The sequence below is a fragment of the Mobula hypostoma genome, chromosome 23 (genome assembly GCF_963921235.1).
Source record: "Mobula hypostoma chromosome 23, sMobHyp1.1, whole genome shotgun sequence".
Classification (NCBI taxonomy): Eukaryota; Metazoa; Chordata; class Chondrichthyes; order Myliobatiformes; family Myliobatidae; genus Mobula; species Mobula hypostoma.
Genome location: NC_086119.1, coordinates 21,548,651 through 21,563,927, shown reverse-complemented (window position 1 = coordinate 21,563,927; position 15,277 = coordinate 21,548,651). Strand labels below are relative to the sequence as shown.

The 15,277-nt window shown below is 38.3% G+C and overlaps 1 protein-coding gene across 2 annotated transcripts in view; it reads left to right on the top strand.

Annotated features, from left to right (window-relative positions):
- The window catches only part of LOC134336806 (protein phosphatase Slingshot homolog 2-like), a 181,971-nt gene that overhangs the window by 65,982 nt on the left and 100,712 nt on the right, over positions 1-15,277 (top strand). For both annotated transcript variants that reach the window (XM_063031286.1, XM_063031285.1), the window contains exon 2: positions 10,354-10,397. In XM_063031286.1, coding sequence (XP_062887356.1) covers positions 10,354-10,397 — 44 coding nt within the window. The remainder of the gene's footprint in view (positions 1-10,353; positions 10,398-15,277) is intronic.

Sequence of the window (15,277 nt, the reverse complement as noted above, 5' to 3'; positions counted from 1 at the left end):
AGCTAGAAATGGGTTTTACTGAGAATAAATCTAAAACTTAGCAATTATTTTTAGCGATTTTATTATTTCGTGCACATCTTTTGGCGAATGTTATCTTCTTTCACATTAATCTGTTTTCAATTTTTAAAAAAATGTTCAATGAGTCAAACTAGGAAAGAAGGACTTTTGTTCTGCAGTCGTTCCATAACTGTTCAATACACGTTTGATACTTGTTTGATCCTGAGGTGCCAGGCGTCTGCACCAGCGGTGTGTCACAGGTTTTTGCCAGTCAGTTTACAAATGCGCTATGGAGTTATGCTTTGTTCGTCCTTTGTGAACATTTACAGTTTTGCACTTTTTCGAAAATTAAGCCTTGTTTTTACATTTAGTTATCCTTCACAGTGCAAAAGAAAATGAGCAAAAGAAAAGCAGAAAGTGATACTTAGCATGAATTCAATGAACAGTGGGAAAATGAGTTCTTATTTATAGCGGGTCTGTCAGGAAAACCGTTGTGCATTGTTTGTGAAAACATTTTCAGCCATGAAATTGATTAAAAACAAAACGAGGTCGCGATTGATTAAAATTTGAAGAATTCTCTGCTGCTCTCAGTAACTAATTTAACCCCAAACGTTAAAAGCTTGGCGAACTCAAAACACTCAAATGTCTCATTAAGGTAAGTAATGTTTATCTTGTTTTAATATTAAATCAATATATAATGTAAAAGTGCTAAATATGTCTATATTAACATATTTTAACAAAAATTGAATGGGGGTACAAGAGTTTTATGGCGCATCTGAACTCGTGTGTGAAAAAATTGACGCATGGAATGTAAAAGGTTGGCCACCCCTGAGTTAGGCTGAAGCTCAAAATTACAATGTGCAGAGTGCCACAGTAAATGTCACGTTACTGTGTGGTGAACAAAGAAGTACTGCAATGGTTAACATGCTGTTCATTCATCTGGCACCATTCCTTTTTATTGATTATTCAGCCACAATTCTGATGCTAATGGACAAATCAGAATATTCCAGTAATTTAACCCATTCAATGCACTGAATTCAATTTAACCTCCCCCCCCCCCGCTTCATTTTTATTTACCAGGAAGACCATAGAAGATTGTTCAGCAAGGGTTACATGAATAACCTGGAGCAGGTCAGTATTAGGAGGCGGTATTATAAGTTGCCCAAGGGTTGATAAATCCCCAGGGCTGTCGTGTGAAATCTATCCTCGGTTGCTAATGAAAGCAGGGAAGGAGACAGCAGGAGCCCCGACACAGATTTTTTGCATCAATGCCAGCCACAGGTGAAGTGCCAGAAGACTGCAGGATAGCTAATATTGATTGTTCCTGTATATACGAAGGTCAGCAGAGATGAGCCAATTAACTACAGGCGCTGAGCCTTGTGTCAGGAAGAGGGAAATTGCTAGAGAATATACTAATGAATAGGATTTATGTACATTTGGAAAGACAGGAACTGATCGGGGATGGTCTGATTGGCTTTGTGCAGGGTATATCCTCTCTCACAAATATGATTGTGTTTTTGAGGAGGTAGCTTAGAAGACTGATGAAAGCAGTGAGATAGATGTTGTCTATAGGACTCAGATAAGGCATTTGACAAGGTTCTGGATGGTGGGTTGGTTCAGAACCCATGTGGGATCCAAGGTGAGCTGGTAAATTAGATACAAAATATGACTGGTCATGGGTGGTAGGAGTATGTTTTTCTGATTGGAAATCTGTGACCAGTGGTGTATTGCTGGGGCCCTTGTAATGTATGTTAATGATTTTGATGGGAATGCAGGCTATATGATTAGTAAATTTGCAGATGACATGAATATCAAGGTTATTTAAGCCTACAATTGAATATAGATCATATGGAAAGTTACCAGAGCATTGGCAAATGGAGCTTAATCTCAACAAGTGCTAGGTGGCAAATAGTTGTAGCTCTAGTTAGGCCACACTTTGCGAATTATGTTCAATTCTGGTCACCTCATTTTCAGAAGAATGTAGGAGTTTTAAAGAGGATGCAGAGCAGATAAACCAGGATGCTGCCTGGATTAGAGAACATGTTTTATGAGGAAAGATTCAGCAAGGTATAGATTTTCTCTTTGGAGCGAAGGAGGATGGTAAGCTAAAGGGCCTGTTACTATGCTGTACGATTCTTTGACTGTATGACTTAATGAACATCTGAAGGCTTACAGACTTTAGTTTCATTCTTCCAGTTGTCTTCAATGTATCGCAGTCAATGAGGTAAAATTGATGTTTGGAAATTCCATTGCTGGCATTTAAATATCTATGCTAAAAATTCAAACACTGCTTTGTGTTGGCAAATAACTTAACACTGACCGTTCTACAATGAAATATCTCTAGTGTTGAATACTTTACTTCCAATCGCAATGAAAAACCTGAATCCTAATACTAAATGATGAAACTATGAGAAGAAAGTTGCCTGTGGTTCTTTGAAGAAACAGTGAAAGATTTGTTTTTATCCACATTCATTGGCATTTAAGTGGTTATCATTTCAAAGGACAATTATGAAGAAAGCACAACAGCACTTCTACATCCTTAGGAGTTTGCGAAGGTTCTGCATGGCATCTAAAACTTAGACAAACTTCTATAGATGTGTGGTGCACAGTATATTGACTGGCCTGATATGGAAACACAAATGTCCCTGAATGGAAAGTCCTACAAATATGGCCCAGACCATCATGGGTAAAGCCCTTCCCACCACTGAGCACATCTGTATGGGGCATTGTCACAGGAAAGCAGCATCCATTACCAGGGATCCCCACCACCCAGGTCTCTTCTCACTACTGCCGTTGGGAAAAACCTACAGGAGCCTCAGGACTCCCGCCACCAGGTTCAGAAACAGTTATTACCCTTCGACCATCAGGGTCTTGAACTAAAGGCGATAACTTCAATGAACTTTACTTTCCCCATCACAGAAATGTTCCCACAAGCAACTGACTCCCTTTCAAACACTCTTCATCTCGTGTTCACGAAACTTATTGCTTATTCATTTAGTATTATTATTCCTTTTTGTATTTGCAGTTTGTTGTCTTTTGCACATTGGGGCAGTCACTTCATTGATTCTATGATGGCTATTGGGTTTATTGAGTATACCCACAAGAAAATGAACCTCAGGGTTGTGACATATTTGTACTTTGACAATTTACTTTGAACTTAAAGAAATAATACACAAGTTGTATATACTCCTCACATGTCACTAAAATCCAAAAAGAAAAGTGATCTTCAATGACGGAGAAGAAATTTGCCAGAAGACTCAGAATATTTTGACAACTTGGCAAAGTAGACCAAGAAATTAAAAAATAAAGGCATGATATCAGAGTAGATGGTTGAGGAACACTACCTGACCATGAGAGCTTTTTACAGATGTTTATAGATTTTAAAATATGGTCATTGCAAATGTGTGTCCCTTGCATATAGAGACAGGACAGCTTTCTAATGGAAAATACTGCAGGTATTCAGTAATTACTTTTTATCTTTATAATAAAATAAATGCAAAACCTGCATCTGTGTATTGTAAAGAACTGAAGAAATTAAGCAAGTTTGAAAATGGATTTCAAAGGACATGATGATGCACCTGATGATCAGTGACCTGAAGATCCACATCACAATTTTGGAAGACAAGCTTTTAAAGATACTCCAGCTCTTTGTGGATCTTGAAAATATCGCTCTGGAATAGAGGGTAGCAAATTTAACCCTATTATTTAAAAGGAAAGAGAAAGCAAAAGGGCTGAATTCATAGTTTCCCATAAATCATTGTTATGGAATTGATGGAATTAATAAGGAAAAATGTAATAATAGAACCCTTTGGAAAAATAATAGTTGGATTGAGCATGTTAGCATCGATTTTGTTAAAAAAAAACATGCTTAACTAATCTCCTGAGGTACTGAAGATGGCAACTGCACCAGCATGTTTAATTGGAATTTTGAAAGGCTTTCAATTAAAGTTGCATATACGAGGTTGGCCAATAAATTTGGAAGACATGGAATTGATGGTAGACATACAGACTTTGATAGAGAACTCAATATCAGACAGAAATCAAAGGGCAGATAGCCTAGGATTAGTGGGGTACTGCATGGATAGGTGCTGTTTATTCTAACCTGTATCATTGATTTGGTTCAGTGAACCAAATGGCACGTTTGCAAGTTTGCTAACCATACTAATCTGGGTGGGATTACAAGTATGGAAAAGGACGTAGAGACGTTTTGAGGGGAGATATGCAGTCGGAGTGAATAGATGAGAATTTGACAGGTGGAATATACTGCAGAAAAATACAATGTTTTCCACTTTGTGAACATAATGGAAAAGCAAGGTATAAAAGTACAGAAGGCAATATGAGGTTCAGCAGGTGATGAATGTTTTAGAGAGTAGACATTAAGTTAGCCTTTTATATAAAAGGATTTAATTACAGGAGTAAGGAACTACTAGTGCAGTTTTGTAGAACCTTAGGGGGACAATACCTTAAATAATGTATAGTTTTGGCCTCCTTAGCAATAAAAGGACATGCTAGATTCAATACACCTAAGATTGGTTTCAGTCATTACAGGTTTGCCGTATGAGGAGAGATAAGTAAATTGAGACTGTGTTCTCCCAAGTTTAAAAGAAAGAGAGGAGTTCTCATCAGACTTACATTTTGACAATTTTACAAAATTAGACAGGGAACACAATCTGAAAACATGGGGTCAGCTGTTCAGTATTGAGAGGTGGAAAATTCTCTTTATTCCGAGGATGGTGAAACTTTGGAATTCACTATCCTTGAGGGCTGTGGTGACTGTTGTCATTGAGTTGTTCAAAATGCACATCCATAGCTCTCTGGATAGTAAAGTAATCAAGGAGTCTGATTCATGGTATATTTATTATCGAAGTATGCGTGTAGTATACAACCCTGAGATTCATTTTCCCACAGTCAGCCATGAAATAAAGAAAACCATGGAACCTTTTTAAAGAGAAACATCAAACACGCGACACACAAAAAAAAACAAATCATGCAAGTGGGAAAAGACAAGAGAAAAACACAGAATACAAAAACACCAAATCACAAAGTCATATCCAGACATATTCAGTTCAGCTCAGTTCAATCCAGTGTCGTGTCATTCACTATCTGTGGGCTGCCCTAATCAAAATTGTCCTAATAAACAGCAGCAAAAAAAAGGGAGTGACTGGAAACCAGAAACCCATCATAACGTAAACTGTTGAGTCTAATTCACAAACCCTATTGATTAAACTCTGCCTACAACACAGGACTCCGGCACTGTCCTCCCGCAGCATGGATTGAGAGGAAGAGAGAGACTGTTTGTACACAGGCACTTTCCTCTGGGAGCGTGGGTTGAGAGGGAGAGAGAGACTGGTCACATGCAGGAATTGGTGCTGAACAGCCGCCTACCTTCCACTGTCGTCCTTGTTAATTTCAATCTTCCTCAATGCTTTAATCAGGAGGATTGGCGAGTAATGGAGTCAAGCAAGAGCTCACAAACCGTCTCCAGGCTGCATACTTAGCTTGAAACCTTGCTGAACTCCCTTGGAGATAGGAAAATGCCAGATTGGTGAATCGGTCCAAAAACACATTGCCAAAAAGTAGATCACAGACTCCAACAATAGCAGAAACAGGTTTGAACAAAAAAGCTGACATAAACAAAGGGAAAGAAGTAGCTTGTGAACTGTCTGAAGGATGTCGCTCTTGGTCGTGTTATTTGCTGGTGTCATCTTGCTGTGCACATCTATACTGACATCCTTCCACAGATGCGCAGTAGAGAGCATCCTAACATGCTGCATCACTGCTTGGTATAGAAAATGCACTGTGGTCGACACAAAGGTTCTACAATGGTTAGTCAAAACTGCCCAATGCATCACCAGCACCAGCCTAGCTGTTATCAAGGACATATATACAGAAAGATGCTAGAAAAGGGCCAGTAACATCATGAAGGATTGCACCCATCCTGCTCGTGGACTGTTTGTCCTATTTCCATCAGGAGGAGGCTAAGTAGCATCCACGCCAGGACCACCAGATTGAAAAAACAGTTACTTTCCCCAAGCAGTAAGGCTGATCAACACCTCCATCCACTAACCCACCCTTTCCACCACCACTTTTTATCATTTCCTGTCAGTCACCTTATGTACAGACACTCCTGTGCCTAGAGTCATTTTATGGACATACAATCAATAGACAATAGACAATAGGTGCAGGAGTAGGCCATTTGGCCCTTCGAACCAGCACCGCCATTCACTGTGATCATGGCTGATCATCCACTATCAGTATCCAGTTCCTGCCTTATCCCCATAACCTTTGATTCCGCTATCTTTAAGAGCTCTATCCATCTCTTTTTTGAAAGCATCCAGAGACTTGGCCTACACAGCCTTCTGGGGCAGAGCATTCCCTATATTCACCACTCTCTGGGTGAAAAAGTTTTTCCTCAACTCCGTTCTAAATGGCCTACCCCTAATTCTTAAACTGTGGCCTCTGGTTCTGGACTCACCCATCAGTGGGAACATGCTTCCTGCCTGCAGCGTGTCCAATCCCTTAATAATCTTATATGTTTCAATGCATATAGTATAAGCAATCTTGTGTATTTATTCAACCAACACACATCAAAGTTGCTGGTGAACTCAGCAGGCCAGGCAGCATCTCTAGGAAGAGGTACAGTCGACGTTTCGGGCCGAGACCCTTCGTCAGGACTAACTGACAGAAGAGCTAGTAAGAGATTTGAAAGGGGGAGGGGGAGATCCAAAATGATAGGAGAAGACAGGAGGGGGAGGGATGGAGCCAAGAGCTGGACAGTTGATTGGCAAAAGGGATATGAGAAGATCATGGGACAGGTTGATGTGTGTTGCTTGAATTTCCAGCACCTGCAGAATTCCTTATGTTTGCGTGTTTATTGTGTATTTTTTATTATTGCATTGTGTTTATTTTTGTGTTGCATCAGATCCAAAGTAACAGTTATTTTGTTCTCTTTTACGCTTGTGTACTGGAGGTGACTTTAAACAATCTTGAATTTTCTTGATTTTTTTTCTTCTTGGAAGGACATTGTGATAGAAGGTCAATCATGACCTTGATAAATAGGTTCAGAAACAGACGGCCAACTACTGCTCTTTTTTTGCATTCTTTTTACCTGTTTTGCCGGGTGATGGATGCATTGTGTTAATGAATATTGTCAATTTGTGGTAAGAATTTGAAGTAATAACTACATTTATCTAAAGAATACTATTCTGTGTTAATTGTCCAGTGTTGATGTTTACATATGTAAGGTTATGGGGTTAGTGCAGGAAGATGACGCTGATGCTGACTTGACACAATGCTACTTTATGGTAGCAGGTACATTTCTTTTATTGCTTTCTATGTCAGAAGAATCCAGGTTTTAAGCTCACTGCACTTGAAATTTTACTCAAAATCACTCAACGTGTATAGTGCCTTGATAGTGCTCCAGTTTTGCTACTTTAAATGAAAATTAAAACTATCTACAAAACGAAATATCAGGTCAGATAACCAAAAGCTCAATTATAATTATGCTGCAAGGAGTGCCTTGATGGAGGCAGAATAATTAGGGAGGAAATTCCAGACTTTTTGGCCTTGGTGGCAGCAGGTACAGCCTTCAATGGTGGAACAGGTCTGTTTCCTGATGATGGAGAGACCAGAAAAGAGTGCAGTTATAGTGCTACAGAGATTGTACATAGAGAAGGAAAGATAAAAGAAGGATTTAAAACAAAGATGAAAATCATAAATGGAAAATTGGCAAGCACTAGGTTGATGGATGAACAGGATTTGGTGCATGCTTAGACTTTGGCATCAGTGGTTTAGTTTAGTCTTTAGCTTACAAAGAACTGAAGAAAGGAGACCGGTCAAACATGGATAAAGTAATAAAGGCAGATGAATTGAAAGAGGGTTAGAGTGTGACAATATTACAGGCAGCAAAAATGGAGTTTCGCAATGATAGTATGGTTGTTTGAGGTTCAATGCTTGTCACTTTTTTTTTATTAAGTATGGTACTAAAGATGATCAAAAAAAAAACAAAAAAAGATGGGATTCCCATAAAAATACACACAAGACTGCCACATAGCCAATCTACAAAAGAGGAAAAATTGCACGGAAAGTAAATAAAAGGTAAACAAAAACACATGGAACACGAACTGCTGAATCCCCAAAAGTGAGTCCACAGCTGCGGAGCCTGTTCAGTGCTGAGACAAGTGAAGCCAGTCCAGGAGCCTGATGGCTGCATGGCAACAAATGCTCCTGAACCTGGCGGCGTATGAACCAAGACTCCTGTACCTCCTGCCTGACGATGGTAGTGAGAAGAGAGGGAGACTGGTCAAACGTAGGCAGACATCACTGAACATCTGTTTGTTTTCTGCTCTCGCTCTCGACTATTTTAATCTTGCCTAATTTTGAAAAATATGATTTTAATCTTATTATTTGTTAGTTTATTTTTGTTAATGTTACCTTATGTGTTGTGTTTGAGTTATATGTACTGCGTTGTGCACCTTGGTCCTGAGGAACGTTATTTCGTTTGGCAGTATACTTGTGTACTGTTGAATAGCAATGAACTTGACATAAATATGAGATAGGAGGGGTCTGTTAGATGTAAAGGAACATCTAATTATGCTAGACATAATTGTTAATTAATTGACTTTGATTTGATAGATAAGAATAGAAATCTGAAAAATAAGCAAAGAACTGGGAATACCCATCAAGCCAGATAGCATTATGGAATCAGAATGGCATTTCAAGTTAAAGACCCTTTGCAGACCAAAGGAATGTATTGTAATCTATATAAAAATCAATTTAGAAAATATCAGTTAGTTTAGAATGGATAATTCCAATACACTGGGTCACATAAATTAGGACAAAGGAACACACTCAGGAATTATAATATCTTTTTTTCTGATTTGTGATAATTAATGAGTTACTTTTCATTAATAGTGATTGGAAAATTCTCTCCTTTGCTGCCATCTAGTGGAAACCCAGTGTAAGTTGTTACATTAAAGCTATTGGGTTCTTGTGTATTCATTTTAGGAAAAAATTTGGGAAAAAGTAAAAAAAATAAAGCTGTTCTGAGGCACTCTGGATAGAATAGATTCAGACCACTAGGAGAGCAGTTGGAAGGAAAAGGTCATTAAGGTATGATAGGGAAAAAAGGGAACTATTTTTCACTTAATTAGAATATGCAGACGACCCAAATTCATGCCTTCTCCCTCCAACATTTTATGAGGAGGATAGATAGATGAAAAGAGTAATGAAGAAGGAAAACAGTGGAGTATGTGGCGAAAGTGGGATGACTCTTGGCAATGCAAGAGCTGATCCAGGATGAAATCCCATTTTCTTCTGTAGTAAGGTGACTTGCACTGTGAAAGTGGAGGGAAGGCAGCCTTACAGATCGGTAGGAAAGTGAGGGATATAAAATGCTACCAAGAGGAAAGAAGTTGAAGGCAGATGAGTTGCTTTTGTTGGACTGGGAAGATTAAAGGTTGGAAAGCTGGATTTGGAATGATATTAGCAGCTTATAAATGACTGTGGAAACAGAACGTAGAATCAGAAGCAGATTTATTATCACTGACATAGGTAGTGAAAATTGTTGTTTTCAGGCTGTCCAGTGCAAGACATGAAAATTACTGTAAGTTACAAAAGAAATAATTATACATAAGATGAATAACGAGGTTGTATTCCTGGACCATTCAGAAATCTAATGACAGAGGAGAAGAAGCTGTTCTTTAAACATTGAGTGTGGGTAAACCTGGCATTTAAAACAGTAGTCCCATTTTTAGTTTTTGTTTGCAGAATGTTTTAACTTGTAGTCTTTTCCAGTTGAATTTGGTTTTCCTGCGTCAATTGACATTCGTCTAGAATTTCCTGCCAAAACGCTAGTGTTTAATCACACGTTAATCTTAATATACAACTTGTCCAACAGCCTGAGACTTGGAGGTAGTGCATAACTCGTGGACAGTTTGTGCTGTTCTTTTACTGGCCTTGAAAATATGACAATCAAAAGAACTGCAGGTGCTTAAAATTTTAAATAGCTATAATAGGTGCTATCGGGTCAGAACTGATGAAAGGTCTCAGACGTAGATGTTAACTTGTTCTTTCCACAGATGCATTCTGACCCACTGAATTTTTCAGCATTTTGTTTTCATTGTAAAAGTGGCAACCTGTTTCCAATCTTCCCTTGTCACTTACAAGCTCACTATGGAAAGATATAACTGGTAGTTAATTGTACATTATTTTTCATTTTGTGATAATTGTTACTGCAATGCCAGTCAATATTTCTAGTCTAAATGATTCATTCCCGAATGTAGTAAGTATTCTTGCGGGGATTTTTTTTAAAAAAGCTTGTTTTTCTTACTCTTTATTTCTTTTAAAACCTTGCAGGAGGCAGACAGTGTAGAAGAAGAACGCAGATCCCAGCCGCGGAGGTAAGAACTGTCACTTAATTTTAACCCATCTATTTTTATTACTTTTTTGTTAAAAACTATTAAATTTGTCTGATAAGCCTTGATATTTCCAGAAATGATAGAACACTAATTTATGACTTTAATAATTATGTTTCTAAAATAATTATTCCCAATGGCTTTTGCCCTCTATCTAAAAGATAAATCCTTTTTAAAATTTTAACCTTCAATAACGTGATAGTGGCTGTTGGGTTGCAAACATTTTTTATTCCTCTTTAACTTGAGGGGAAGTAGTCCCTTTGCTACATGTGAACATAAATATTTAGTACTAAAGTTATAAGGCAGTCCATATGGGGGGCATGGTAACATTGTTTTTAATGTAATGATTTACAGCGCCAGTGATTGGAAGATTGGGGTTCAGTTTGTGCCGCTTATCTGTAAGGAGTTTGTACATTTTCCCTGTGGCCAAGTGGGTTTCCTCTGGGTGCTCTGGTTACTTTGCACATTCCAAAGAGTTAGTAAATTGTGGGCATGCTATGTTGGTGCCAAAAGCATGGCAACACTGTTGAGCTGTTCCCAGCACAATTGTTGGACTGTATTGGTTGTTGATGTAAATGGCACATTTCACTGGATGTTTCGATGTACATGAAGCTAATCTTTAATGATGAGAGGTAAGTTGCAGTAAATGGTTTTTAAACATGATTGCTTGATAATTAAATTCATGATAAATGTTTAAAAGGACCTCTGATATCCGTGTTATTTGCTTTTTGTAAAAGCCTATTGATCTTTATAACTTTAAACAATTACGTCAAAGGTTATTTTGTTCTCTCTCATCTCTTTAGAAACACAGTCAACAACTTTGTTAAGCCAAACTTCATCCAACCTTGTAGTATAAAAGAGAAGGCAGCAGAGTTGCAGAGGAGGAGGTACTGCTACAGGGATATAATATGGCTACAGTAGCCCACATTGACTATGCTCTTCAATTTTCAGTTCACTACCTCTAGGTGGTGCCTAAATACGTTCAAGTTCTTGTGGAAGGGAAAGATGTGCATAATGATGTAAAAATCACAAACAAGGACTATTTATTCTTTTGGCGATGTCTCTAGTAACTGACATCTTTCATGGTGAGGATCATAGGGAATTTTTCAATGCCAGGTGCACTAGAATTATCTGTATGTGGCCCCATCACATGAGGCACAAGACAAGGCTGTCTTGAGGATTTGGAAGACAAAGCGACACTAAAGTTATTCGGAAAAACTATATGGCCTTTATTGTTTTGGAGAGATGTTGATGTAAGTTTTTAAAACGTCCTTAATTCACTCAGTGTGCACGTGGTAGTAAGATGTGGTTTATTGTGGGATCTGAGTAGGTGGAGATACTGCTGTGAAACAAAGTCAGTGATTGCAGTGGTTGAAATCATTTGGCTCCAGGCATCAATGTAAGTGATCAGTGATGGAGTTTGGTAAGAATTAAAGTATTGAATTTGAAACTCAGATATACAATATTTTCTTGTCTAACTCAGGATAATAGCTCTACTTTGGCCCAGAAGGAAAATTGGTTTTAAAACCTACCTTGACTCTTCCAGCACCAACTTGAAATTATCATAGTGTTTTTAACATAACTAAATTATTTGGGGCACTTGTCAAGAGTGTTGACATCAAATCATGTAGTGAAATTTTTGGATGTGTAACCAAAAGCTTGGTTTAAGAAGACCTAGCATCTGAGAAAAAATGGGGATGTTTTGGTACGCAATTCCTGAGCAGAGGCAGATCAATGTTGGGATAATCTAGCAGCCGAATTAGAGCTGCAGAGCAATTGCAGATGAATAGAGAGTGGAGGAGGTTACAAATAAGAAGACTCGAAGGCATTGTAGGTTTTGATAAATAGGCTGTGAATTTAAATTTGGTTCTTATTTGGGCAATAGCCACAATGTAGATCAATAAGCATAAGGTAAAATATTGTGTCTGCTCAACTTTGGTATTTATTTGAAGTAAATTGCCAAATAAAGTATACAGTGTTAGCTAGATTGAAATAAGAATGTTCAGCCTTGTGCCCTCTCTCCTTTATTCCTTCCTCTGCAGTTCTCTAATGCCTGAAGTGCATGGCGTGAATAAAATAAACTTTCTATTCTGAAATGAAGTTTGGCTGTCTGTAGGGCATCATTTAGGAGGAAGAATAAGGAGGCCATGTGCTCATTGCCATGCGCTACAGATTACTGTATAATTAAATTGACTTACATCTTTCACATACATGAGGAGTAAAAATCTTTACATTATGCGTCCATCTAAATGTGCAATCAGAGTAATTCATATTAATTTATAATAAATAGAACAGTCAATGTAATATAGAGTACACTCAAATCAGCGTGAGTTAATCAGTCTGATGGCCTGGTGGAAGAAGCTGTCTTGGAGCCTTATCTTTCAATCTCTTTGAATTATGGAGGACAGCATGTGTATAAATATCTCTCTTCAGCAGACTTCATCATGATCATCATGACTCCAGTATTTCTACTATTTTTTAATGTTTCTTAATTGTACATAAGATTTTTTTGTGTTCTATCGCTGAGCAGCAGTGAACCATCTGATTGGCCTATCAGAGTTCTCTAGTTGACTTGATCAACATTTCTGATCTGGCTATTGTTCACAATTTCACTTAATAAAAAAAAACCTGTTGGTCCTGGCTTTTATGCTGTGGCATCGTTTCCCGGATGGTAGCAGCTGGAATAGGTTGGGGTGACTCGGGTCCCCAATGATCCTACTGGCCCTTTTTATACACCTGTCCTTGTAAATGTCCTGAATCATGGGAAGTTCACAACTACAGATGCGCTGGGCTGTCTGCACCACTCTCTGCCGAGCCCTGCGATTAAGGGAGGTACAGTTCCCATACCAGGCAGTGATGCAGCCAGTCAGGATCCTCTCAATTGTGCCACTGTAGAAAGTTCTTCGGATTTGGGGGCCCATACCAAACTTCCTCAACCGTCTGAGGTGAAAGAGGCACTGTTGTGCTTTTTTACCGCACAGCTGGTGTGCACAGACCACATGAGGTCCTCAGTGATGTGGATGCCAAGGAACTTAGAGCTGTTTACCCTCTCCACCCCAGATCCATTGATGTCAATAGGGATTAGCCCATCTCCATTCCTCCTGAAATCCACAACCAGCTCCTTTGTTTTTGCACTAACTTGGTTAATCGAGAAAGTGCCACTTAGCCACAGGCTAACTTGTTTCCAAGTGGCTAGATTTGAAAAGTGGATAAAATAATAATAAACTTGTATAAAAGCATAGTTAGTTTACTTAGCTGGTCATTTGCATGGTATTTTAGAAGAGTTGGAGTTCTATACCAGTTATTAGTTTGAATGTATAGAATCTGAATAATTGTCCTACAAGTCATAAGTTTTTTTATACTACAAGTCAGATGTTTATTTGATGTGATGGTGCAGTGATTATGAAAGTGTTTATCTCAAAATAAATAATTAAATCCTGTTGTTTATGTTGCCTGAAAAACTCTTAAGACTGTGGTTCTTTGCCAATAAGTTCCATTTATGATGCTTTTCAAGTAGTCATTAAAGTGACCTTTCTGCCTTAGTTAAATGGATTGAAGTGACAAAATAATTAAGTAAATTCTTGAACTCCTCATTGTTTAGTTCCATTTAGCACTAACAGATAATTTCATCGTGACCTCCTTTTTCTGCTTTTGAGCCCGTCTTCAACTCTTACCCTTCAAGTCCTATTAATATTTGAAGTGCAGTGTGGCCACTTTAGGTGCACCTGCTCATTCATGGAATTATATAATCAGTCAATCATGTGGCAGCAAGTCAACGCATAAAAACTTGCAGATATGGTAAAGACCAAACATCAGAATGAGGAAGAAATATGATCTAAGTGACTGTGACTGTGGATTGATGAGGTGATATGAGTATCTTGTAAATTGTTGATCTCCTGGGATTTTCACACACAACAGTCTCCAGAGTTTACATAGAATGGCACAAACAACAAAAAAAAACACCCAGTGGGCTGCAGTTCTGTGGTCAAAAACACCTTGCTAATGAGAGGGGTCAAAAGAGAATGGCCAACTAGTTCAAGTTGACAGGAAGGCAACTGCAACTCTGATAACAATGTGTTACAACAGTGGTGTGCAGAAGAGCATCTCCAAATGTACAGCGTGTCAAACCTTGAAATGGATGGGCTGCAGCAGCAGGAGACCATGAACAGACACTCAGTGGCCACTTTATTAGGACAGGAGGTACCTAATAAAGTGGCCATTGAGTATATCTTTCAGTGTACATGATTTTTATTCACTTCTGCTTCTTACGTTCGTCCTTTTAGTTTCACACATTTTTCTCACATTTCATTATTGACTAATTAAATTATATGTGAGTGCTTGCCCTTCAAGGGTATGTATACAACTTATACTGTGAATATTCATTACTGTACTCGATACCTCCCATGAGTCATCTTTAGTCTTTCCTGTCCATAGTTCAGCGTGACATATTGCAGTGTTTTCTTAACTTGTCTTTTAAATTAAGTTACAAAATCTTTGTATATTTTTGGGGAACTAACTAGTGTGACAGGTGAGGGTATGTTCAAGGATGTTTTTTTTGCACTTCTGGAAAGCATTTATCAAATCTTATGAGATGGTTAACAAAAAGTAGAGTATGGGCTTGGTATATGCAGTGTAGAATGTGCAGAGGGATATCCGCAGATTTAAGTTAAGATTCAGAACTGTGGCAGCTGGTGTTTACTGTAAGAAAGCAAGAGAATATATATATTTCAACCCAAGAGGTTGATGTGAATGGAAAGAGTTTAGGAATTGTTAATGAGTAGAGAATTGCCGGATGGGGGGGGGGAATTATGTGGGTGGGTTGCTCAAGAATCTAGTGGATAGGAATGTTTAGGAAAAGCCTTTCA